The sequence below is a fragment of the Colius striatus genome, chromosome 14 (assembly GCF_028858725.1).
Source record: "Colius striatus isolate bColStr4 chromosome 14, bColStr4.1.hap1, whole genome shotgun sequence".
Taxonomy (NCBI): domain Eukaryota; kingdom Metazoa; phylum Chordata; class Aves; order Coliiformes; family Coliidae; genus Colius; species Colius striatus.
The window spans coordinates 4,460,323-4,484,066 of NC_084772.1; the positions used below are offsets into that span (position 1 = coordinate 4,460,323).

The window sequence follows — 23,744 nt, forward strand, 5'->3', positions numbered from 1 at the left end:
CCAGTATGTTAATCCCAGAGGTGTTGCCTCCATCACTCATTGACTCGGCCTTGGTCCATCTCAGAGCCAACTGGCCCCATCCCTGTCACATACAGGGGCAGCTTCTGGCAGCTATTCACAAAAGCCACCCCTGTAGCCCCTGCTACCAAAACCTGCAACACACAAACCCAATACAGCTGGGGACTTTCTATCCGTATGAACCCTCTTCTCCATCCCTGAGAGCTGATCCTTCAAAGCCAACTCCTAAAAGTCCTTTTTCCATGCATGGGAGGACAGCTGGGGTGTCAGGTCCCAGAGCTCATCTCTTTCCTGTGGGGCTGGGTCGTGGTCAGATCCTTGGTGAGGGGGAATTTGGGTACCTTGTGACAGCTCTGTAGAGACATGAGGCAGATTGTGCCTGGCCAGTGCTGCAGAACCTGGGTCAGAAGGAGGTTAAAGAACTCCAGGGCTGACAGGGCAACAGGGCTGGGAGGCTGCAGTCAGTGCCCAGGGGCACCACAGGTGCTTGGCTTGGAGGTGAGCAAAGACAATCAGGTAGCTCTGCCTTCCAGGCTGTGTCTCCATCTCCCAGGCTGCTCCCTTCCAGAAGTGCTGCACCATTTTCCTGTTTCCTTGTCTTTCTTCCTTGTTCCTCTTCTCTGGCTTCCAGTCATCTCACCATTGGCATCCTTTCTCCCTCTCTGATGCTCCTTGGAGCATTTCTAGTGCTTGGGTGGGAGGTTGGCAGCACCAGCTCACAGCTGGCCCAGGCACTGGCAGCACATCCACTGTCAGCTGGATGCCTCTTGCCCAGAGCTGCAGATAATCTGGCTGGTTTCTCAGCCCAGACCTTCCCTCATGGAATTTCTGTCACACACTCAGGGTGTCAAACCCCAGCTCTGCCATAAACCCCCTGTGCCAGGGAGTCATTAAGAGAGGAAAGGAAGAAGCAGGCAAGGGAATGACTTGCAAAGGCAAGTGACTGGCCATTTTCCATACCCTGCTGCTTGCAATGCAAACCTTTCCAAAAGAGTCCCCAAGCACACATCTGCCTTTGCAACGCTCTAGAAAGTCTGTGTCTTGCAGATAGTGTCTCCAGCTTGGCAGGAGATGGCAGTGAGTCATGTTGCAATTACACTGCTTATTAATAATTGAAAAAAGCAGCGAAGAAAGGACCCTGGTGATGCATTTCCTCCATGTGACATAACTGGGAATGGCTCAAAAGTAATTTTAAGCTGATTTATTTAATCCTGTCTTGTATTTATTTCAGTGCTTGGAGGGGTGGTTGGGTAGGTTTGGGGGGTTTTTTTTGAGTGGGTTTTCTTCTTGGGATTTTTTTTTAAGGAAATCCATAGATGAGTCAATGCATTAAACACCACTGCTCAGCTCCCAGACACATGAGCTGCTCTGTGCAGAGGGAAGAGAAGGGACTGGATAGTAGCAGGGTTTTGAGCTGAGCATTTTTGGGAGCGATGAGGGTGGATTGAGCCAGCTAAGCTGCTGACAATGCCTGTTGGAAAAGGGGGCACGGGGTGCTGTCTTAGCCCCCCTTCCCAGCTCAGTACAATATTTGTGTGAGGTTCACATTGTCTAGGAGCAGATGGGGATCCCTGGAAGCTCTTGTCTAATGAGCTGGGAATGACAGAGTTAGTTTGGGTCAGCTCTCTGAGGAGGAAGCCTCTCCCTCTCCTCCCCAGGCAGGGCTCCCTGTGTTGTGTGATGTAGCACAAGGTGGATGTGCATCTTCAGGGAATGACTTTTTGTTGCCTTCCTCCCATGACACAACCATCCCCATGGGAACCTGTCTGGTCAGCAGTGCTGGGACCATCTTTTGCAGTGCCTGCAGAGGCCCCAGCCCTGTGCATGGTTTGGAGGCCAGATGTTGGTCCCCTGCTGCACTCTGAAGCTGCCCTGGAGCAGTTGTTTCTTGCTAACTCATCACCAAAGGAAAATCTGGCTGTGGAGGGTCAGGGCTTTGCATCAGACTGAAAGACTGTTCACAGGAACCTTTTTTTCAAGGTCTGATCTTGCTGAGCTACTCTGAGTCTCTCTGTGCCATAAAATCTCTCGCCATAAATAATCAAGCCAAAGGTTTTCTGTGAGCCCTGGGGCTGTTTAGCCTGGAGAAGAGAAGGCTGACAGGGGGCCTTATCAATGCTCATAAATACCTAAAAGTCAGGTGTTGAGAGTATGGGGCTGGTCTGTTTTTCTTTAGTGCCTAGAGACAGGACAAGGGGTAATGGACATAAGCTGGAACACAGTAAGTTCCACTGGAACATGAAAAACTCCTTTGGTGCTGAGGTGAGGGAGCCCCGGCCCAGGCTGCCCAGGGAGGGTGTGGAGGCTCCTTCTCGGGAGGTTTCCAACCCTGCCTGGACACGTTCCTGTGCCCCCTGAGCCAGGGGAAACTGCTTTAGCAGGAGCTGGGGCTGGATGAGCTCTAGAGTCAACTTCCAACTCCCACCATCCTGTGATTCTGTGATTCAAAGCAGGGAAGGACTTGTGCTGGATGAAACTGACCCTGTGCCCTTTGGGTCATCACACCTGATTCTGTCGTTCCAGTAGCACAAGGTGTAGCACCACCTCCAGCATGCTGAGCAGGGGCCAGCATCCTCAGGCATTTCTGCCTTCTCTCCCATTCCCTTTCCTACCCAGTTCTCCTGTGCCAGTAAAGAAATGGTCAAGAGACCTAGTTAAGATTCAGGAAGGCATCACAGAGAGGTTGGAGCGAAGCTGAAGCAAGCAGTTCCCTTTGATATGTAGACAAGGGATAGAGGATTCCTGGCTTTCAGACATTGTGCTGCTGCACTGCGTCACCTCGTGCCCGTTCCTCTGCCTCTCCCACAGCAAGATGCTCTGTCCTGTATTTGAGACCTGTTCTGAAAGCAGTCTTTAAAAGCCTTGGTTAAAATTTGATGTGCTTGAAAACGTCCTTACAGCTCCAAGGCAAACAGAATCCTGCTGGGACTGAGGGTTTTCATGCACAAGCTGCTCTTTTTGTTGGTCTCACAGCCCTGACACCTGGTTGAAGAGCTGGTGTTAGAAAAAGGTGAAAAGTCAAAGCCCAAACCCTCTTTGGGAGCAGAGGGTTGGACCTTCCCACCTGCAGGTTAAAGATACTGCTGAGAAGACCTGTTCTTGGGGTCATGTCCTTCTGCAAGTTCCTGGTGCAAGGGCAGCTTCGGCTGTAGCTATTCAGTCTGGACCCAGGTGCTGAGTTCAGGTGGACACCACAGACCCTTGAGGGCACCTCTGAGAAAACCACGAAGCAATGACACTGCTCATTTTCTTTATCTGCTTTGTTTTCCTTTCTTAAGCTCCAAAATAGAATTGTTTCTTCAGGGCTGAAGGTGTTCCTGTTTGCTTATCTGCTCCTCTCAATCTTGCTGGGGGTTGGAAGTTGTGCTGGGACTTTTGCCTGACTCACGCAGGAATGACGCATGAGGTGGAGCTGGTGTCTGATGTGGAGCAGGATAGACTGGCTTCCTCAGCTCTGCTGACTTCAAAACCTACCTTGTGTTTATGCACTGCATAGCCAGGCGAGGCTTTGAATACAGCAAGAAGATCCAAGGGATCTCTTCACTTGCTGTTTGCAGCTGGGTCTCTTAGAGTGCTCTTCAGGAGCCTGCTCCTGGCATTGGGCAAGTGTTGGTACCCTTCCCTAGAGAGGACCAGCTGAGCCTGGGCCCCTGCAGCCTGTGGAGGTGGAGATGAACTTAAACATCTGCATAACCTTCAGGCCAACTTCTCCATGACAAGCTGAAGCATTTTGCCCTTCTCTCAGGTTTCTAGGATTAAACTAGAGGAGGAATGGTGGTGCACTAGGACTTGTTTCTCTCCTTTGCTTTGAGTTCCTGCAGCCCCCTGCAGCACCACAAGTGTTGAAGCCCAGGGCTCTGCACTGCTCTGAGCTCTGCCCTGCCACTAAACCCTGACCAGCTTCTCCTATCATGGTCATTCCCAGTACAAAGCAGCTGAACAGAGGCTTGTGCCAAAGCGAGTAGCTATCTGAGCACGGTTTGGTTTGGAGCTTTGCTCTGTTAGTATTAGAGCCACTGTGCCCCAGCTCCCAGCCTTTCATTTGCAATACTGTGACCCCACACGAAGCAGAGGGTGTAAACTAGAGGCTGCAGAGAGGAGAACTCCCATGTAGCTGTGCTTTTCCTTTCATTCTTTTTGGTGGTGAAGCTTCTCTGGAGTGAGACTCGAGGTTGCAAGGCACTGAAGCAGGGAGGCTGCTGGATTTCTAGAGAGATGTTACGCTGAGGGTGAGCTCAGGATGGGAATGATGGGCTACAGAGAGAGGGGTATAATTTCAGCTGGATGCTGGGAAGTGTGGTCAGCCCAGCTCACCAGCCATGGAAGAAGCCTGCAAGCCTTAAAGCAGGGTGGGGTGATGCTTTCTCCAAGGACTCGAGGCATTGTAGGGGCACTGGGTTGAAAGATAATCTGTGCTTTGCATCATACAGGAATAGGAAGTTTCAGGGGGAGGAGTGTGGTCCACAGGGTTCTGCTTGGCTCAGCACCAGTGCTCATGAATGCACACAGTGACACGTGTTCTGAACAACTGGTGGTAAATGGGCAGTCTGGGCTGGAGGCTGTGCAAGTGGTGTTCTCAGGTGAAATCACAGAGCAGGGTAAACCCACAGAAAACCTCTCTGCCCTGTGCTGTAGAGCTGGCTTGGGGTGGGTCCAGGCTGGGGTGAGGGTGTTGGATGTGTGATTTGGGTGGCTGGCTCCCTGGAGTGCTGGATGGAAAGCAGGGTGGCACATCAGAGCAAGCCCTTTGCCTTTCATAAGCTCTGGGACTCTGGCTATGAAGGGGTTGCTGGCATCCAGCCCCCTGTAGCAGGGATCTCAGGGGTGATATGGGGAGCTCCAGCTTCCTCCAACCCCAAGAACTCCCTCCTTGGCATCGTGCCTTTCAACTGACATCAAGTGGCGTGTTAAGCTCCCTGTATGCTCATGAGGCACGTTGAGGGAGGTGCTGTGAGCTGTGACAGGACTCAGCAGACACATCAAGAGAGATGCTGTGAGCTGTGACAGGGCTCAGGAGGCACACTGAAGGAGGTGCTGTGAGCTGTGACAGGGCCAGTGCTCCTGCCACTCGCGTGCTGCCCACCCGGCCCTCGCACAGCCAGCGGCAGACACTGGCAAGAGCCAGGGGGAGGATGGGGAGTTCTCAGGTTGCAGCTCAGTGGCTGTGTTACCCAGTGACCCCCTCACTGCCTGCTGCATTTCCTGATGCTGTGAGCATGTGTTGGCATGAGCTGGGGAGCAGAGGAGAAGTCCCCAGCCCTGCTGCCTTCCCTTTGCTCCCCATCCCCTCCCAGCCACAGGCTTAAATCCGGCCACTGTAAAAGGGAAATAAAAGGTCTTGGCAAGATCAGAGGATAGAAGTTGCTGTGCTGGGGACCTGAAAAGAGGTCTGGTTAAATTGGTGTGGGAAGATTAATGGTGTTTTTTCTTTTCTTCTCTTGTCTTTAAAGCCCATGGAGGCAGGGGGGTGCAAGTTTGCTTTTCACACCGCGTGTCTGGGGCCGGGCCAGCCTCGCTGCTGGCTGCTCTTGGCTCCAGGACTGCCTGCCTGTGCTCGCCTCCCCTCCCCTGCCTGTGGCCAAAAGGTTTGGAGGGAGGGGAAAAAAACAACCCAAACCAAAATAAATGAAGGCTGAGGCAGCTTCAGTGCACACAGCAGCTGTGGTGGAGCAGGAAGAGGCACCCAGCAGCATCCTCAGCTTCCCCAGTCCCCACCAGCTCGCTCATCCACTCCCTGCCTTGCCAGTCCCGGTACTGCCATGGAGTTTTCTACAGCCTCCCTGATCTTGATGCCCTCTGAAGAAGTGCTTTGCAGCCTTCAACTTTATTGTTTTCCAGCATGGTGGCATCTTGCTTCAGCTGATTTCCCATCTTCTCCTTGGCAAGATTAACCTTGTCCCTGCTGTTGTGTGCCCCCTTTCATCACCCAGGGAACACCCACTCTCTGGGGCACCCAAGGCCACCCGTGACCACTTCCCTGCTGTGTGCAGCTATTTTCATCTTTCCACTTCTTTTTTTTTTCTTCCATAAGTACCAGCAAGGACAGCATCTTCAGGAGCTCAGCCACTGTCCTCGCTGTCACCTCTGCCCCAGGAGCTGCCGCTGCAGCCCTGATGACCTGGTAGGCAGCATGTGCTGCAGGGTGCTACGTCACGCTCCCCAGAGCTCTGCAGCACGTTTGGGGTCACCTCCCCTTCCTCTGCAACAGGCCAGGGCCAGCCCAACCTTTTCACCAGAGGCAAATTCCTCCTTCCTTCCCCCCGAAGAGCATTGAGAGGATGCTTTGCACGAGAGGTGCATCCCCCAGAGGTGCATCCCCCAGCACGGCTCAGGCTCAGCTCACTTCAACCACAACAAGCAGCAAATTAACCTGACCTACATCTGGAGAAGCCAGAGAGACTGGCAGTTCTGTGTGCCCTCAAAATCCATGCTCTGGAGGCAACACAGGGAGAACTCCTGCCTGTTCCCAGGGAGGAGAAATAGCTGCTTATTTATAACAGTTTATTTATAACTGTCTGCTAACCTGCTTCTTGTCCCCTGGCCGTGCAAAGAGCTCACCCCACTCTGTGCTGTTCTCATCCCTGAGCTGGCAAGGGCTCGTGGTGTCGACTGAGTCCCCTCATCCATCATGATACTGCTTCCATCACACTACCCAGCCCCTCACTCTCCCAGAGCAGGGTCACACCACCCTGGGAAACCTTCACAGAACATCTTTTGTGGCCGGGAAAGCGTTGGTGGCCGCTCCTCGGGGCTGGCCGTGGGCATCACACCCCTGCCCAGCAGCCGGGAATGGCTCCGGCCCCTGTGCTGCGGCTCAGGGGTCCGATGGCCGCGCTGGGCCCGGCTGGCTCCTGGCGCAGCCGGCGCGTTGCCATGGCGATGGCAGGATCTCTCTTTCTTACAGCCTCCTGGCTCGCACAAAGCAGCCGCTGGCTCGGGCTTTGCTGTGCTTGGAGATGTGCGGCGCATACCAAGCGCTCCTGCCTCCTCCCTCCCGGCTGGAGCATGCGGGGAGCAGCCGCAGCTCCCTGCCCCTTTCCCACGGCTGCAAAGCCCTGGCTGGGCTCTTCGCTGAAGCCTGCTCCTCCTCTTCCTCCAGGTGTCTGTGCACAGTCCCTCCTGCTTCTTACTTCCTCCATGTTTTGCCATTGTAAAATCTGGCCTGTGCTGTTTTTTCCACCTCCTGCCTGTGACTCGAGAGCTGCCCTGAGTGGACACCCTTCAACCTCTCCAGAGCCCGAGAGGCCTGTCCTCGCTGGGGCCAGGCACTGCTGCCATCCCGAGCCCGGGCAGCATCCCAGAGGTCATAAAATCATAGAATGGAAGGGCCCTGCAGAGCTCATTCAGCCTCAGCCTGTGCTAAAGCGGGTTCCCCTTGATCAGGTGGCACAGGAACATGTCCAGGAGGGTTTAGAAACTTCCCAAGAAGGAGCCTCCACACCCTCCCTGGGCAGCCTGGGCCAGGGCTCGCTCACCTCAGCAACAAAGACATTTTGTCTTGTGTTTAAGGGGAACTTTTTGTGTTCCAGCTCATGTCCATTACCCCTTTCTCTGTCACTGAGATAGGGTTCAGCACGTGGCTACGAGAGCCTCAATCCAGCAAACGAGATAAGACATGGCTCTAAATGCCCTGAGGGGCAGGAGGGGTGATTTGTGCCCAGGATGGGGTTTTGGTCTCGTTTCCTAGTGCTGTGGGAACTGCTGGTGAAGTTTATGCTGGACAACAGCCCCAGTGCTGGGCTGGGTGTGGGGCTTGGGGCAGCAGTGAATGCAGGAGAGTGACAGGCACGGGTGGCTGGTTCGTTCCACACGTGAGCTGTGTGTCAATATGGCCTTGGCAGGGCAGGATGTGTCATCCTGGTTGTGTTGGCACACGGGCTAGGTTTGGCAAAATCAGTCTCATGAACAAGAGACCTGTCACTTGCCCACCTGCTGGCCCCAGTAGCCCAGCCCTGAGTCTCTGCCAGTTTTAGCCAAAGACAATGAAATGTGGAAACCTCCACTGGTGTTATTTCACCAGCTGTGAGAGCTTGAGACCCAGATTAGTGCCTTCTCTCTCTCTGGAAGGCTGCAAGTTCAGCTGAGCTGTCTGATTAGCCACCAGAGAATCTACCCAGGGCTTCAGGAGACCAGGTGTCACAAGCTCTGCTTAGGGGCCTCCCCTGCTTGGAACAAAATACCACCAGCTTTGCTTTATCTGAGGCAGTGATGCTTGAAAGCCCTGCAAGGCCTGGTAGAGAGGAAGGAGCAGGATCTGTCCTCTGCCAAGGACCCAGAGGAGGATGAGGGCTGATGATAGCAGTGACGTCCCACAATAGCAACATGGTCCCATCCTTGGCAGTGTCACAGAGGAGCTGTGTCCTTCAGACCAGCAGCAGCATCATAGTTCCTCATTGCACAAGTTGTTGTTGGCTTTTTTTCATGCCCTGAGGAGCCACGGGCTGGGATTTCACTCATGTTTGTAGGCACAGCCTTGTCCCAGGCATGCTGAGGCCTCGTGGTGCTCACAACAGGTTACTTCCCCATGGCCTGGACACCATGCTGCCTGCTTGAAATGCAGGGGCTGGAAAATCAGCTCTAATTAAAAGAAACCCAGCAGGTTAAGGTATCTGTGCAACAGAGAAACCCAGGAGCTTCTGTTTCTGGTTCTCAAGGGTCATATTTTCAACCTCTGCATAATCAAAAGAAGATGGAATTGGCTGTGTTTTCCTCAGGGGTGGGAGCTGTTTTTGCTAGCTCAGAAGCTGAAATTCCCATCTCACTGCAGTTCTTTGGGAAGATGCCTGGTGAGAACACATGGAAAGCCTGGAACACGGTGCTGGTGGGCAAGGGGTGGTCAGGGAGGTGCTGTGCTGGATGCTGATGGGGTAGATGTGGCAATCAACCCTTTTTGGCAGCCTTTCTGCTCCACACAGCCCTGCCACGCTCGGAGCATCAGAGGTGGCTGACGAAACACGTAGACCCAAGGACATTTGAGTGAAGAGGGACCCAAAATAGCCTGAGACATGAGAAGGGTTGAGGACAAAAAAAAAAAAAGGGGAAAAATCAACCCACCCTGTAATAACTTCTCCAGAAATGCTATATATAGACTGATTTGGTGACTTCTGGAAGGAAAGAGCTATGAAACCTGAATGGCAGCTCTGCCTCCGTGTCCTGAGTGCAGACAGCTGAGTCTGTGCTGGGCTGCTGTCCAGGGCGAGGGGAGTAAGGGCAAGGGGAGGGGGGCAGGCCTGTGTTTGCCTCCAAGAGCATCCTCAGACTCTGGCTGGAGTTGTCCCAGCTCTGTGATTACAAAGGGGAGTGAGGAAGGAAAACCGAGGCACCCCCCTGCCCCCCACAGTGGGAGTCCTGCTCCTGGTTGTGTAAATTCAGGTTCATTTCACATGATCCCTTGGCACTTGTGGAACAGAAACTGGGGGTTTTCTCCCCTTTTCTCTTTCTTACCCCACCTCCTCAGTGACCATTCAGAATGTCCACTTTGAACTCCATAGGTAGCCTCCTTTCCCTTTTTTCAAGCCTTTCCTGATGCTCTGGGTGATTGTGACCCATCTCATCCTCCTCAGCCATGGGTTTGGGAGTGAGAGGCACCCCCTCGCTGTGCACACTCACCCCACACCATCCCTGTCTCCACAGGTTATCCTGAAGGACCTGGAGGTGCTGGCTGAGATCGCTTCCTCCCCGGCGGGACAGACGGAGGGGCCAGCTCCCTCCGACGGCTCCGAGGCACGGCCCAGCCCCGTAGAGCTTCACGTCCCAGCCAAGGCCACGGGGCAGCTGAGCTCCTCCGGTGAGTGCCACAGCTCCTCCCCACTCCCTGGGCTCACATGGGGCTCCAGTGCACCCCTTGGGTTTGTGGGCAAGAGGAGAAGCCCCTGTCACAGTAGTAAATCCATAGATCCATCCCCACCGGCATGGCCCCTGCCGTGGCGCAGAGCAGGGACTGGCTGGAGTTTTATCCAGCTCATGTTTTGGGGATTTAGAACTGTTTAGCAGCAGGATGCTGCAAGAGAGAGTGTGGAGGAGCATCATTATTGTTCTGTTTATTGTGAGACCTTGGGTGCCAGCCTCTTCTCTTCTTATAAAAGCTCTCAGAGCCCTAAAATCATTTCAGAGTGAGATGCTGGCACCGAGTCCGGGTGCCCAAAACACAGCTGGATCTGCAGAGGATTCAGACTGTGCCTATGATATTGCCTGCTCCAGGCTGCTTGCCTTTCATAGAATGCCTTTCATTAATTATCCTGGCACATCAGGAAGTCTTTTCCACCTTCCTTTGTCTGTGGCTCATCCTTTGCAGTTGCTTGGCTGGCCCTTCTCCTCTGCTGCTGCTATTTAAGGGCCTCCCTGTTGTACTCTCCAGGCCAGGGTGTCCTGGCCAACAGCACGTTTCATGTCAGCTTTGAATTGCAACCCGAGCTCCCTGCACAGGACCATGTCAAGCCGCTGCTGGAGAGGGAGGCTTCGCTTCCTGCTCCCCAGGCTTTGTTTTCCCTGAAGGTCTGAGATGGGGACCTCATTAATACTTACAGGTATTTGAAAGGTGTCTGTCAAGGGGATGAGGCAGCACTTTTTTCTGTAGTGTCCAGTGAGAGGACAAGGGGTAATGCTGGAAGCTGGAACACAAACAGTTCCACTGAAACTTAAGGAAAAGCTTCTTTGCTGTGAGGTGAGGGAGCCCTGGCTCAGGCTGCCCAGGGAAGGTGTGGAGGCTTCTTCTCGGGAGGTTTCCAAACCCACCTGGACACATTCCTGAGTGACCTGATATAGGGAGACCTGCTTGAGCAGTGGGGGTTGGACTGGATGATCTGTAAAGGTCCCTCCCAACCCCACCATCCTGTGATTTGATGTGATTCTGTGAGATCACTCACCCATTCCTGGCCTTAGAAACGTCTGCGCCAGCCACCAGCTCAGGCTGTGGGTTGTTTGGGGTGGTTTGGTTTGGGGTTATTCTGCCAATCTCCCCATTTCATGCTGGAGGGGTGGGGGGCTGCAGGGCTGGCGACCTCCCCGAGCCCTCTGCCAGGCCCATCCATCCTGGGGGTGTCAGGAGCGAGGCCGCCTGTATGGAGCAGCTCCCGCAGCACGGGCCAAGCTCGGCTGGTGGCTGCCTGAGGTTTCCTTCCTTGCACACGGTCTAAAAATAGCAGGCTGGATGGCGTGGATCCGAACGGCTGCCGTGGCCCCTGTTAGCTATCTGGAAGAGCAGCTTGGCTTCACTTACTCCAACGTAACATTTGCAGAGCCCGACTCTTCCCCACGCTGAGCTCTGCTGGAGCCAGAGCTCCCCTTGCCCCAGCGTGGGGCAGTGTGGCCCCTGAGCAGGTCCTGATGGACCCTGACTTCATCTCCTGCTTTCCTCTTCCTCGTAACACACCAGAAAATTGCTTCTTTGGGAATGTTTTTGGGGTTGAGCTTTGCAGAGTCGTTGGCTTTTGCCCAGAGGCAGATGGTTTTTTGGGGAGGGGAAGAGGAGCCGGTTCATCGGCCTCAGACATTCAAAGTGGCCCCGGTCCCGTCTGGCTGTGACCACCCAGGGCTGGGACTGGGCTCCAGCTCCCCGAGGTCACAGCTGGGCCAGGACCCTCCTGCATTACGCCTGGAAAAGCAGAGGCTCTTGGAAAAGACTCTTTTTGTCACACAGTTGTTGGAGAGGAGCTTTTTGGGGAGTGGGAGAGTGGCCAGTGGAAATCCCTGTGATGTGTGGTGAGGGTGAGTGAACCCAAACTCTGCCTGCAGGCCAAGGGCTTTGTGAGTACAGCCCTTCCCAGGCAAGTCACGAGGTGCTGGTGCTGAAGAGAGGCTGTACCCCTTTCTGAGGCCACTGGTTTTGTACTGGGATATATGGGGTGTTCCCCTTTCTGAGGCCACTGGTTTTGTACTGGGATGTATGGGGTGTTTCCCTTTCTGGGGCCACTGGTTTTGTACTGGGATGTATGGGGTGTTTCCCTTTCTGGGGCCACTGGTTTTGTACTGGGATGTATGGGGTGTTCCCCTTTCTGGGGCCACTGGTTTTGTACTGGGATATATGGGGTGTTCCCCTTTCCGGGGCCACTGGTTTTGTACTGGGATGTATGTATGGGATGTTCCCCTTTCTGGGGCCACTGGTTTTGTACTGGGATGTATGGGGTGTTCCCCTTTCTGGGGCCACTGGTTTTGTACTGGGATGTATGGGGGGTTGTTCCTAAGCACACTCTCCCAGCTAGCATGCTTTGGCTTGCACAGTGCTTTATTGGCAGGAGGATGCTGTAGCACCATGGGAGGGGAGGCTGCAGACTAGCAGCACTCCTCCCTGGGGTTAAATCTCTCCATTCCCTTGATCCTGCTTTAGACTGAGATGCTGTCAGAGCTGACAGTGGGAGGAGAGCTGCTGAGCTGTCTCAGGTTCGCTCCCCTCCCACCTCTGAGGCCTATCTGAGCCTGCAGTTGGTGGCTTTGCAGGTAAACGAGCACAGACCCCCTTAAAATCCTGGAGCTCGCCTCAGGTTTGGGTGCTGCACGCTCCAGCTCAGCACTGCAGGCTCTGCCACCCCAGCAGCGAGGGCAGGCAGGGAGGTGGAAGGGGCCGGTGGCCCCGTGGTCTTCGCCCCGCTTCCTCTCGCTCCCTTTCTTCCCTGGGGATGTGTTTATGCAGTTGTTTCCCTGCCATTGAGTGCGGTTTCCTTCAGATGCTGGTTGATTAGTCAGGAAAGTCGTGTCCCACTTCCGCAGCCCGTTCCCAGCTCCACTTTGTATTTAGGTGCTTTGTTCTGTGGTTACGTAAGGTCAGCTGCTGCCCTCGTCGCCTTCTCCCAGCACAATGAGCCGGGGCCAGCGCCGCCCAGGACACCCCCGTCTCCTCCCAGCCTGCTCCAGCCCCCAAGGACAGGGTGCTTGGGTGCTGACCTCCAGATCCTGTCCTGCCCACGTTGCTGGGACCAGGGCTGCAGGGCTGTGCCAAGAGCTCCTGCTCCTTGTGGTGGTGGTGCAGGCAGAGTCATTTTGGTTGGAAAAGACCTTGAAGGTGCTGGAGTCACAGCCCTCCCCTCACCCTGCCCAGCCCAGCACTAACCCGTGGCCCTCAGCACCTCAGCCTGGTGGGGCTTACAGAAAGATGGGACAGACTTTTTAGTTGGGCCTGTTGTGATAGGACAAGGGACAATGGTTTTAAAAGAAGGGAGATTTACACTGGAGACAAGGAGGAAGTTTTTTACAGATGGTGAGACACTGGCACAGGTTGCCTGGAGAAGGTGTAGATGCCCCATCCTTGAAAACATTCAAGGCCAGATTGGATGAGCAACCTGATCTAGTGCAGTGTCCTTGCTCATTGCAGGGTTAGGTCACCTCCTTTCCACCCAAACCATTCCATGCTTCTCTGATAGCTTCCTGCCAGGGGCAGTGGCACAGTGCCAGACCCTCCGAGCACCTCACGCTGGAGGATGCTTCCAAGGAAGCTGGCTCCATATGAGGCTGTGCTAACGTGCCTGAGGTCATCACTTCCCCCTGGCAGTCCATGGATATCCCAGGAGGCAGTGGATTACTCCAGAGTAGGCTGCTATAGGTCCCTGAGGAACAGAGTCCCTTTGAGCTCACACTTGTATCCCCACTGGTGAACATACAGTGCTCCAGAGCCTGGACAGAGCTTGAGATGTCCTGGGACAGGGGTTTCTTTTTGAGGGATTTTGTTCTCTGTGAGCCAAACCATCCCCTTTACATTGTCTGTCACTTCTTTGTGGAATCTTAAATCTGCAGAGGTGGCAGGGCAGGACAAGGTCCTGCCTCCAGATGGTCTGGGAGATGTTAGGGTGGCCTCTGCAAACACCAGGCAGAGTCTGTAGGGTGCAGAGGGTCTGTGAATGGTAAGAAAGTGAAGCTGGCCCCTTGTCAGATGGCTCAGGTTTGCTGAACTGGCAAGGATAGAGGGAAACCTCTCCATACTCATTCTCTCCTCAAAAGGCAAGGAGACAGCTGACATCACACCATGGGCCACTCGTTCTTGAAGGCTCCAGTTTCCAGCAGCTCTTGTGCCTTCTGGAGAGGAGTGGAATTGGAAGAAAAGTGCAGTTTGTTTCGTTTCCTGGATCCTCTGCTATGGTGGTGCTGGGATGCCATGGGAAAGCCCAGCAGAAGCCATCCAGATCCTAGCTGTATCTCATCTGTCGTGCCTTCAGGATCAGTCCCTCCTGGCATGGTGACAGCTGGCCAGAAAGGTTGGGGATTCCCGATTAAAAGTCAGGTTTACTGATCTGCAGGGGCTGACATAGGAGGAGCTGATGGTGTAGATAAGATCACTCCCAGCCAAGCACCCCCTGTGCAGTTCCTTTGCTGGGCTGCCTCGGCCTCCCCAAGGTGTTGCGAGGAATTTGGAGGGTGAGGTGAAGAATGAGATGAAAACAGACTAACAAAATGAACATTGGTGCAGAAACAGCCCAGTAAAGCCCGTTGCTGCTCGTTCCTGCTTGCAGGTTGCCTTCTGCACACCTCACCTCTACCTGGAGTAGCTCAGCCTGCTTTACACTCACCACCAGCCTTCACTGCTCCCGTTTTCTTCTCCCATACATTGTCTGAGCTGCACCCCTGCTGCATTTTTGCATCTTGCTTTACCTCAGCAAAGAAAAGCGAGCCAGTGGCAGGCTGCTCACCTTCCCAGGGAATCCATCATTGCCTGCTGGCTGCCTTCCCTCGTGGCAGGCACATGCACAGCCCCTGTGTGTGGAGGGGTGTGCAGCCAGGGGATCAGCACAGCAAGAGCCTCATTTGTCATCAAAATACATACCCCAGCCCGGCTGGAGACCCTTTGCTGGTGAGCTGCTGGTCTCAGGAATTGCAAACCCATGTCTCTTTAGCCAGGTAGGAAAGGGAGAAACATCTGGGTGCTCAGGCAGCCCCACAAGGCAGGCTGAGCCCAGCCCCTGGCCGTGCAGTCCCTCATTTCAGTGGGCTGATTTCCTCAGCAGCATCCTGTGCTCCGGAGAAGGGAGAGCAGAGGTTTCACAGAGCCCAGCTGAGCTGCCGACATGTTCACATCTGTTCCCAGCTACGCCCCGCGCCGTGTTTTGGGAGCCAAGGGGAAGGATTTGCCTTTTTTCCTATGGCTCTATTTTTATCCCACTCCGCCGAGGCTTCGCCACCCCGCGTTTGCAACAGCTCAAATTCAAAACATCCTGGGGAAGGCTGCAGGGGGGAGCTGGGGGAGATGCCTCAGATTCCCACGGCACTGCCCAGGGTTTTGCCCAGCACCATCTGGCAGCGCCCACTCCCCCCGGCTGCTGGCGCGGGAGCTGAGCCCCACGTGGGTTCAGGGCTCACCCTGGCTCTGCTGCCGTGGGGTTTATCCCCATGGAGCCCAGGGGGATCTGTCTGGGGTTGTACTGAGCCCCACGTGGGTTCAGGGCTCACCCTGGCTCTGCTGCTGTGGGGTTTATCCCCATGGAGCCCAGGGGGATCTGTCTGGGGTTGTACTGAGCCCCACATGGGTTCAGGGCTCACCCTGGCTCTGCTGCCGTGGGGTTTATCCCCATGGAGCTCAGGGGAATCTGTCTGGGGCTGTGCTGAGCCCCACGTGGGTTCAGGGCTCACCCTGGCCCCACTGCCATGGGGTTTATCCCCCTGGAGCTCAGGGGGATCTGTCTGGGGCTGTGCTGGAAACGCGATGCCCCGGGGAAGGCGCTTGGGTTGGAAGGATGCTGGGCCCCACCAGCTCTCAGCTTACCCTGCCTATATCCGCACTGAAATTGCTTCAATTAGGGATTGTGGTAAATCATTTTAGCTAAACCACCGCAAATACCCTTGTGGATTCTCCTTAAACAGCTTACCCAGCTTTAGCTCGCTCCGGAAAGGAATCAATTCTGGCCCAATCTCATTTGAATTTGGTGGAAATGGAGTTAAGCGAATCCGCACCGGTTTTAATTAAGACCAGTTTGAAACCAATTACGGGAGATGAGTGGAAGTTGGGGTTTATGCCAAGGTGAAGTTCAGCACTTGGCAGCCAAGGGAGGAATGGCCAAGTTCATGGTGCTGTCTGCCGCCTCCCCCAAGCAACGTGGGGACACTGCGGGTCTCGAGACGGCTCCAGCCCATCAAGCAGCCAGATGGCCCCGATGTTCCAGACCCCCAGACAATATATATTTATAAGGGCCTTAATATAGATCCCTAATTGCCTGTCTGGGGTGATTTATAGCGTGGCTGTGGAGCGATGGGGACGGCGTGAGCCGCCGGTGAGCGCCTGGGGAAGCACAGGGGCTTTGGCCATGCTCCGCTCAAGGGGGACAAGTGCCTCGGTGATCCAAGAAGCCCACTCGTGTCTCTGGCTCTACTCCCAGGCTGCTAAGCTCGCCTGAGAAAAGGATTTGTTAGGGTCTGGGGACACAGGAGGATGCTGTGGTTGTCGAGGAGGGTCCATGCATGTGGTGTGGTGCGGGCTCATTGTGGCTGCCGTGACCGTGTGCCTTTCACAGACCTTTCTGCCAACTCCTGTTTCACTGCTCTGATGTTCCCGTGGGCCCAAGATTCCCATTTGTGGTTCTAGTAGATCCCCAGGGCTGAGTTTCATCCTTCTTCTGAGCAGGGATCATTCTTCTTCCAGCTCCCTCCTCCCTTGCCACATAAAAAAAGGCAGCCAGAGCGGTGAGGTGCCGCCAGCCCCGCGCCGGGTACGTTAGCAGCCGATCTGGCGGGTTACGGATCTGCAAAGCCTTGCTGCGGGGAAAGGGGGAGACGTGCGAGCTTCGATTAATTAAGCCACAGTTTTCTTAACACTTCTCTCTGCTTGTCTCTCGTGCTTCGTAGCAACACTTGTCAGGCTGCTGCTACGGTTGTGCAGAGCCCGGGGCTGCCGCGGCGCCGAGCTCCGGGCTGCGCGGGGAAGGGTGACGCCACGGCAAACAAGGTGCCAGCTGCTTCCTAGACATCCTGTAAACACAGGGCAAACGGGAAGCTGATTGGGAGCTTTTGCAAGAGAGCTGTTTAGCCTGGTTGGAAGATGGATTGCCTGTTTAAACTCCAGCTGAAGGTTTGGTTGAGCCTTTTGCAGCCTTGGGAGGCTCCTCGTCGCTGGTTCTCACCCCTGGCATTAGCCCAGAGAGCACTAGGAAGGCCGCCACGGTGGAAACCTTCCTTAGGGACACACAGATATAGCCACTAGGCACCAGGTGGGCAAGGGATGGAGAAATGATCCCTGCAGTTCAGTCTCCATGCTCCCAGAGGCAAAGGATGATGAAGCAGTTCCCTGGAGTGTGCAGAGCATCACATCTTGCTTTTCTCAGAACCATAGGGCTAAGTCTTGGGTTTGCCATCTCTGTGTTCTGGTCCCTCCTTGGTCCCAGCTCCCTGACTCAGTGCCAGGCTTCCTCCAGGCTGGGCAGGAGGCTTGGAGATCCGGGTGTGAGTCCATGCTGAGGACAGCAGGGCTGGAGGTGGATTGTCCTGCAGATTGCAGCAGGGCTCTGATCTCAGAGGTGATTCTGGCTTTTGGATCCCCAGCTGGCCCAATGAGTCCTTCCCAGTCTTCAGTCAGAGATGCAGGAGGTGCTGCACACCCTGAGGACACAGACCTGAGGGTGTTTCTGGCTGGCAGTGGCCTTCTCAGCCCAGGCTCTGGCACAGGCCTCACTGCTGGCATCCTAGTGACAGCAATGGAAGAAACAAAGCTTTCAGGGAGGTGAAAAGTTGCTGCCTCCTCTTCTTTCTCCCTTGGGATGTGTTTTAGGATGTGTGATGGTTCAGGCTGTCACTGGAAGGTATGTGAGGAGGTGGTGAGGTACAGTGTTGTGTGGAGGGAGTGCTGGGCTTCTGCCAACACCAACCCTGGCAGCAGTGCCTTTGTCCTTGACAGAGGATGACTTTTAGGGTCTTGAGAGGGGAGACACTCCAAGATCCTACCTTCCTCTGGACAAACTACAACACTGGGGCATTACTAGCCAGCGGGGGTGAAGGTGGGTTGCTGCTAGCTCTTGGGTTACAGCTCCGGTTTGGATGCCTCAGCACTGCTGACAACATGAACAGAAAACACCACTTTCGCAGCTTTCAAGGCAGTCTCCATCTGCTTTATTCATTCCCTCCTCTTCCCTGAGAGAAACCCAGGGCTGGCCTGGTGGTACAGTTTGGGAGATGGGGAGGCTGAGGAGCGCAGGGGGAAGGCAGAGCTGCTCCTCTCGCCTTGGCCAGGCCCTGGCTCTGCTCAGCCCCTCTGGAGCTGTGCTCAGCAGCTGTAGTGGCAGCACAGGGGATATGGCAGCATTGGCTCACTGGGTGCTCCCAACAAACACACCTTTGTTTAAGAGCTCATTGGCTCAGCTGCATCCTATTTCTTTTGCCCAGATCATCTTCCCCACAGCTGAGGGGAAACACGATGCTGCAGCAAACGCTTGTGCTCTGGGAGGTGCCTGGTGGGGGGTTTTGGATGGACCAAGGAGGGGGAATTACACGGCTCCAGTGGGGAGGAGGCACCAGGGTCTGGCCCAGATGACCTCCAGTTTCATTTTTCTTTTCCTTTGGCTCTGTACCTTCTCTTGGATGCTAAAGCCAAGCCTGGGGAAACTGCCCTGAGCCCACGTCTGCATCTCTACTATCACCAGGCCAGAGTGGAAAACAGCCCAGTGGCTTTTCCATCAGCTTCCCCGGGCTTTGGCAGCTAGATTGCATCTTTCATTAGCTGCTCCACGCTCTGCTGAGTCTCGGTAGAAGGAGACAACACACATAAATCAAACTCTTCAGGTTTCCTTTGGTGACCTGATGGAAATACTGTCTGTTCTTGGGATGGGGGAACAACCCCTGGCCACTGGTGTGTGTTGGCTTCCCCCATTACCACACTCAGACATGGTCTTTCCATAGGAGAATTAAGGGAGAGAGCTCTCCTTGTTGCAAAGTGGCCTTTGAAACCTTCTCTGTGTGCAAACTAAATAAACCAGCTTGCCCGTTGTTTCACAGTGTGCAAAGCAATCTTTACCTGCCAGCCCCCTGCACCTGCAGCTTTGAAGGGCTATTTTTTCTGATGCTGTCTGTGTACCCTGAGCTGGGAGATGCTCCTTTGGCAGCTCTCTCTGGCTACCCACTCTGCAGAGAGTCTCAGGCTGAGTTAGGATGTCTTTCCAAGCAGATGCAGCAGCAGCAGCTCCTGCACCTTAACAACCTGGAGCACCCTTTGGTGTTAAATGAGCAATAGGAGCCCATCAGGAGGGAATCTGGGGTGCAGAGGGGGTGCTGGCTGCTTGGCAGAGGCTTGGGGAGCGCTGGGTGCCCTGTGCCACAGGAGGGTGCAGAGAATCCCATCCTTGTACCACTAGAAATCCTTCTGACCCAGGCCAAGGGCCTAAGGAGAAAGCACAGAAGAGCTCTGCCTCCTGGAAGTGCTTTGGGTCTGGATGTGCACATCCAGGCTCTCATGAGCACACCCTCACTCCTTGCCATTGCTCCTCTCCTTGCCTTCACACCCTCCCCTCCAGCCAGGGCACTTCTCACACCTTGTTCACTCAGAGTCCAGCCACTCTCAGTATGCCACGGTTTTTTGCCTAGGAGACTTTTAAATGTGGTCAGTGGTAGCTGCTGCCTCCAAACAAAACCTTGTTCACCCTCTGGGCTGAAACCATGGCTGCTGTGGAAGCAGTGAGCAGCTTTGTGCCCGACCCTGTGAGCAGGGCTGCTCCAGGCTGGAGGGACCAGTGCTCCTTTGTCCCAAACCATCAGCTCTGGTATAAACACCTTTTGCAATCAGAGAACAAACAAACCTGTTGTTTCTTGGTACAATCCCTGAGCCTGGGGCTCTGCTCTGGTTTGACCTGTACTTTATGCCAGCCACAGGGCACCTTGTGCATGGTGCTGTTGCACCAAGTGGCTCCTGCATGGGGTAAATCACATCACAGAGCGTAACCAGTGTCTGGGGCATGTGAGGCTGGATTAAAGGCTCATCAGTTCACCAGCAGCCTGGGTTTGGGGGTGAGCCTACACTGCCATATCCGAGGGCATGGGATTGCCTATTGATCTGGAGCCGAGGTACCACTTCTGTTACCGACTGCTAAAGCTGAACAGCTCTTGGGTGATCTAAAAGGCCTGTTTCACACCTGCTTCAAGGGCTGGAGCCAGCACAAGGCTCCTTGCCCTGGGTTGGAGGGAGCTGTGGCAGGACTAGCTCTGCTTGGGCCAAGCAGATGCAGTTATATGAGGTTTGGAAACCTTTTCATGCCCCCATCCTCCTCTACCAAGTGCTGTGGACATGTTCTGCTCTCTGCTGGAGACTGCTTGGGCAGGAGGGTGCCAGCTGCTCTAATTTTCTCTCCCCCTGCCTCCCCAGGTGTGAAAGGCTTGGAATGCTCACCCTCCACCCCCACCATGAACTCCTACTTCTACAAGTTCATGATCAACCTGCTCAAGCGCTTCAGCAGCGAACGGAAACTCCTGGAGACCAGAGGAGCCTTCATCATCAGGTCAGAGCCCACCCCAGCCTTGCTGAAGCCCCTGAGCCCCCTCTGGGCAGGGTGGGATGGGGATGACAAGGTGACACAGCCCTCACCCTGAGCTCCCCCAGAGCCAAGCCCATTGCTACAAGCCTCCCTCGCTCACCAGCAGGTGGTTTAAGAGCAAACAGGACTTGCCTTTCACATGTCGAGGCACCATATTTCTCACTCTCATCCCCAGAGGCAAAGTAGCTCCTTATTAAATAGCCTTGTCAGAGCCTATTTCATTAAGAAACAACTAGAGCAGCTGGAGCATGAAGCCAGCCTTGTGCTCAGGGAGCCGAGTCAGGCACATCCCTCCTCCTCGAAGGCTCGAAGGGACACGTGCCCAGGAAAGGCCTCAGCCCCCAGAGCCCCTGTTTGGGTGCTCAGAGTTACAAACTGGGAGGACTGGCTGATTCACCAGAGACTGGGCTGCCAGTCAGATCTGAACAGGCTGAGAGCTGAGGTTCAACAAGGGCAAGTGCAGAGTCCTGCACCTACACCTGGGGAGGAACAACCCCCTACACCAGCACAGGCTGGGGGTGACCTGCTGGAGAGCAGCTCTGGGAGAGGGACCTGGGAGTGCTGGCAGCCTGAAAATGCCCCAAAGAGCCATCACTGGATTCATCCCATGAGCAATGAGCATCAAGGTGAAGTGTGGCAGGTTGCAAAAGCGATGAAACGGGCAGGGCAGGGTTGCAGCTGCTATTTGGGCTGCAGGGCAGGGATTTCAGAGATTTCCCCTCACATTCAATTTTAATGTAATACATTTCCCCCCTCCAAAACCAAAACTAGCTGAGCATGGAGACATCTAAAACCCACCTGGATGAGTTCCTGTGTGACCTACTCCAGGTGGCCCTGCTCTGGTACGGGGGTTGGACTGGGTGAGCTTTCAAGGTCCCTTCCAGCCTTGGAGATTCTGTGGTTCTGTGATGTGGTTTTCTGCCTCTGATAGGAGCCTGGAAATGTTGGACTTAATGCCCTGGGAATCTAAGAGTAGGGCAGAGACAATATCCTGCTCACAGGCTCTGGTGTCCCCGCTCAGCACAGCCCCTGCTGTGCACGGCCCTTAGCAGGAGAAGCACCCTGTTCCTCATTAAGGGAGAGGGATGATTAGAGCCCGGTGAGCCTGTGCAGGGGCCTGTTTAAAAGCCACCTCAGCTTCTTCCCTCTGGCTGTGGTGAGATGAGCCTTGGCTGGTGGGCCCAGCTTTGCCAGCAGCAGCCGGCGGTGCGGTGGGACCGGCTCGCGGCAGCCGGCCGAGCCGGGGCTCTGACAGTGACTCATGCCCCAAAACATCCAGCAAGGCGGAAAAAAGATCTGGCTCTGTCCTTCCTCAAGTCACGTTGTGGCTCACGGGGGGTGGAGGCAGGTCTGGAGCCAAAGTGGTGGTTCTGGGAGGGCTGAGCCGTGCCCTCGGGCGCTAGTGGTTCACTCTGAAGCCTACTGATGGCGGTTGAGGCGCGGGTGTGAGTGCACCTCTGCCGCTGCCTGAGGACACAGGACAGGAGCAAAACTTCTGCAGGACTCTCTGGAAAAGATTCGTCTCTTGCTGGAGAGACCCAGCAAATGTGGGAGCCTCGTGGTGTTATTTTTAGCTGCTTTTCCAATTGAAGCCGTGTGTGTGTTCCCACGTCACAGCCCTCCCCTGTCCATGAGCCAGCTCAGCTGTTCCCACAGCAGAGTGGGGAGGCAGCTCGGGTTTGACTTGGGAGATGCTGGCCGTGTTTCACCCTGGGCTGGAGAGCGTGAGGAGGGTGCTTGAGAGAGCAGGAAGGAGCCTCCACACCCTCCCTGGGCAGCCTGTGCCAGGGCTCCCTCACTTCACAGTGAAATAGCTTTTCCTTATGTTTAAATGGAACTTTTCGTGTTCCAGCTTCTTTCCATCACCCCTTGTCCTGTCTGTTCCTGCGTGACCTGATCTAGGTGGGACCTGCTTTAGCAGGGGAGTTGGACTGGATGGTCTCCAAAGGTCCCTTCCAACCCCCCCCATTCAGTGATGCTGTGACAGTGTGTACTGAGGCCTGCTCCCCCCCACCCCTGCCCCAAGCCCTTTGCTCCCCTCGTAGCCATCGTCTTCCCCTCCCCTCTGGGATGGCCACTGCCCCTTCTGCTGCCCACCAACCCGGGAGCAGTGAGGCACGGAAGGCAAATAGGCCTGTTAAGGTTAGGCAATGATTTCCAGGTGAAGGATGAGTATTTGGGGGAAAGGGAAACGAGGGACAGAGGTTTTCTTAAAGCACAGCACAGCAATTTTCCCCATCACGTTGCTGTTGGGCAAGTTGGAAGGTGCATGAGGTCAGGCGGAGAGTCTACGGTTAAAGGTAGTTTATTTCTAACCTAATACAAGCTTGTTCATGTCTGGCTGCTGACTCTGAAAGGACTTTAGTCTCTCCTGACACGTCCTTGGAGTGCCAGAGGCAGAGGTTACGTGTGCTGGAGGACAGGAGTGTGTTTGGAGTGGTGATGTCTGCAGGAGCCCGTGGAGGTAGGGTGGTCTGTCCCCTTCTCCTGCGGGACAAGCACCCACAGCCCTCCTGGACACCGCTCACCCTCCAGCCTCAGGCACAGGCTGTGCTGGGGGGTCTCACCATCGGTCACCTTGCTCCCAAGCTGGGGATCTTGAGGTGGTTTGCCAGAGAAGTTAGGGGGGAACTAAGTGGAAATACAGTCTGTCTGTAAAACAAGAGGCAAACAGCTCTGCCCTGCTCAGGCCTCCTCTGGAGTCCCGGGAGTTCTGGGCTCACCAGTTCAAGAGAGATCCCTGAGGGGATGGAACATCTCTGTGAGGAGAAAATGCTGCAGGACCTGGGGCTGTTCAGCCTGGACAAGAGAAGCCTGAGCTCAGAGGGATCTCATTATACTTAAAAGCACCTAAGGTGTGGGTGTCAGGAGGATGGGGCAGAGCTTTTTTCTGCTGTCTCCAGTGACAGGACAAGGGGTAATGGACAAAAGCTGGAACACAAGAAGTTCCACTGAAACATAAGGCAAAACTACTTTGCTGTGAGGTGAGGGAGCCCTGGCCCAGGCTGCCCAGGGAGGGTGTGGAGGCTCCTTCTTGGGAGGTTTCTAAACCTGCCTGGACACATTCCTGTGCCCCTGAGCAAGGGGAACCTGCTTGAGCAGAGGCTTGGGCTGGAGCAGCTCTAGAGGTCATCTCTAGATGTTGGATCCCTTCCAGCTCTTACCATTCTATGAAAAAGTTGTGTCATTCAGAGGGAAGAACTTGGATTGTTCCTTCTCCCTTGCCTGAGACCAACTGCTGGGGATAACCAAGCTCTGGCATATGGTCCATCTGCCTATGTTGCTGGTGAGTCCCAG

At 54.8% G+C, this 23,744-nt stretch overlaps 1 protein-coding gene across 2 annotated transcripts in view; it reads left to right on the top strand.

Annotated features, from left to right (window-relative positions):
* VAC14 (VAC14 component of PIKFYVE complex) overlaps positions 1-23,744 on the top strand; it is a 64,551-nt gene that overhangs the window by 23,118 nt on the left and 17,689 nt on the right. For both annotated transcript variants that reach the window (XM_062007332.1, XM_062007333.1), the window contains 2 exons: positions 9,652-9,805; positions 20,279-20,411. In XM_062007332.1, the coding sequence (XP_061863316.1) occupies positions 9,652-9,805; positions 20,279-20,411 (287 nt within the window). The remainder of the gene's footprint in view (positions 1-9,651; positions 9,806-20,278; positions 20,412-23,744) is intronic.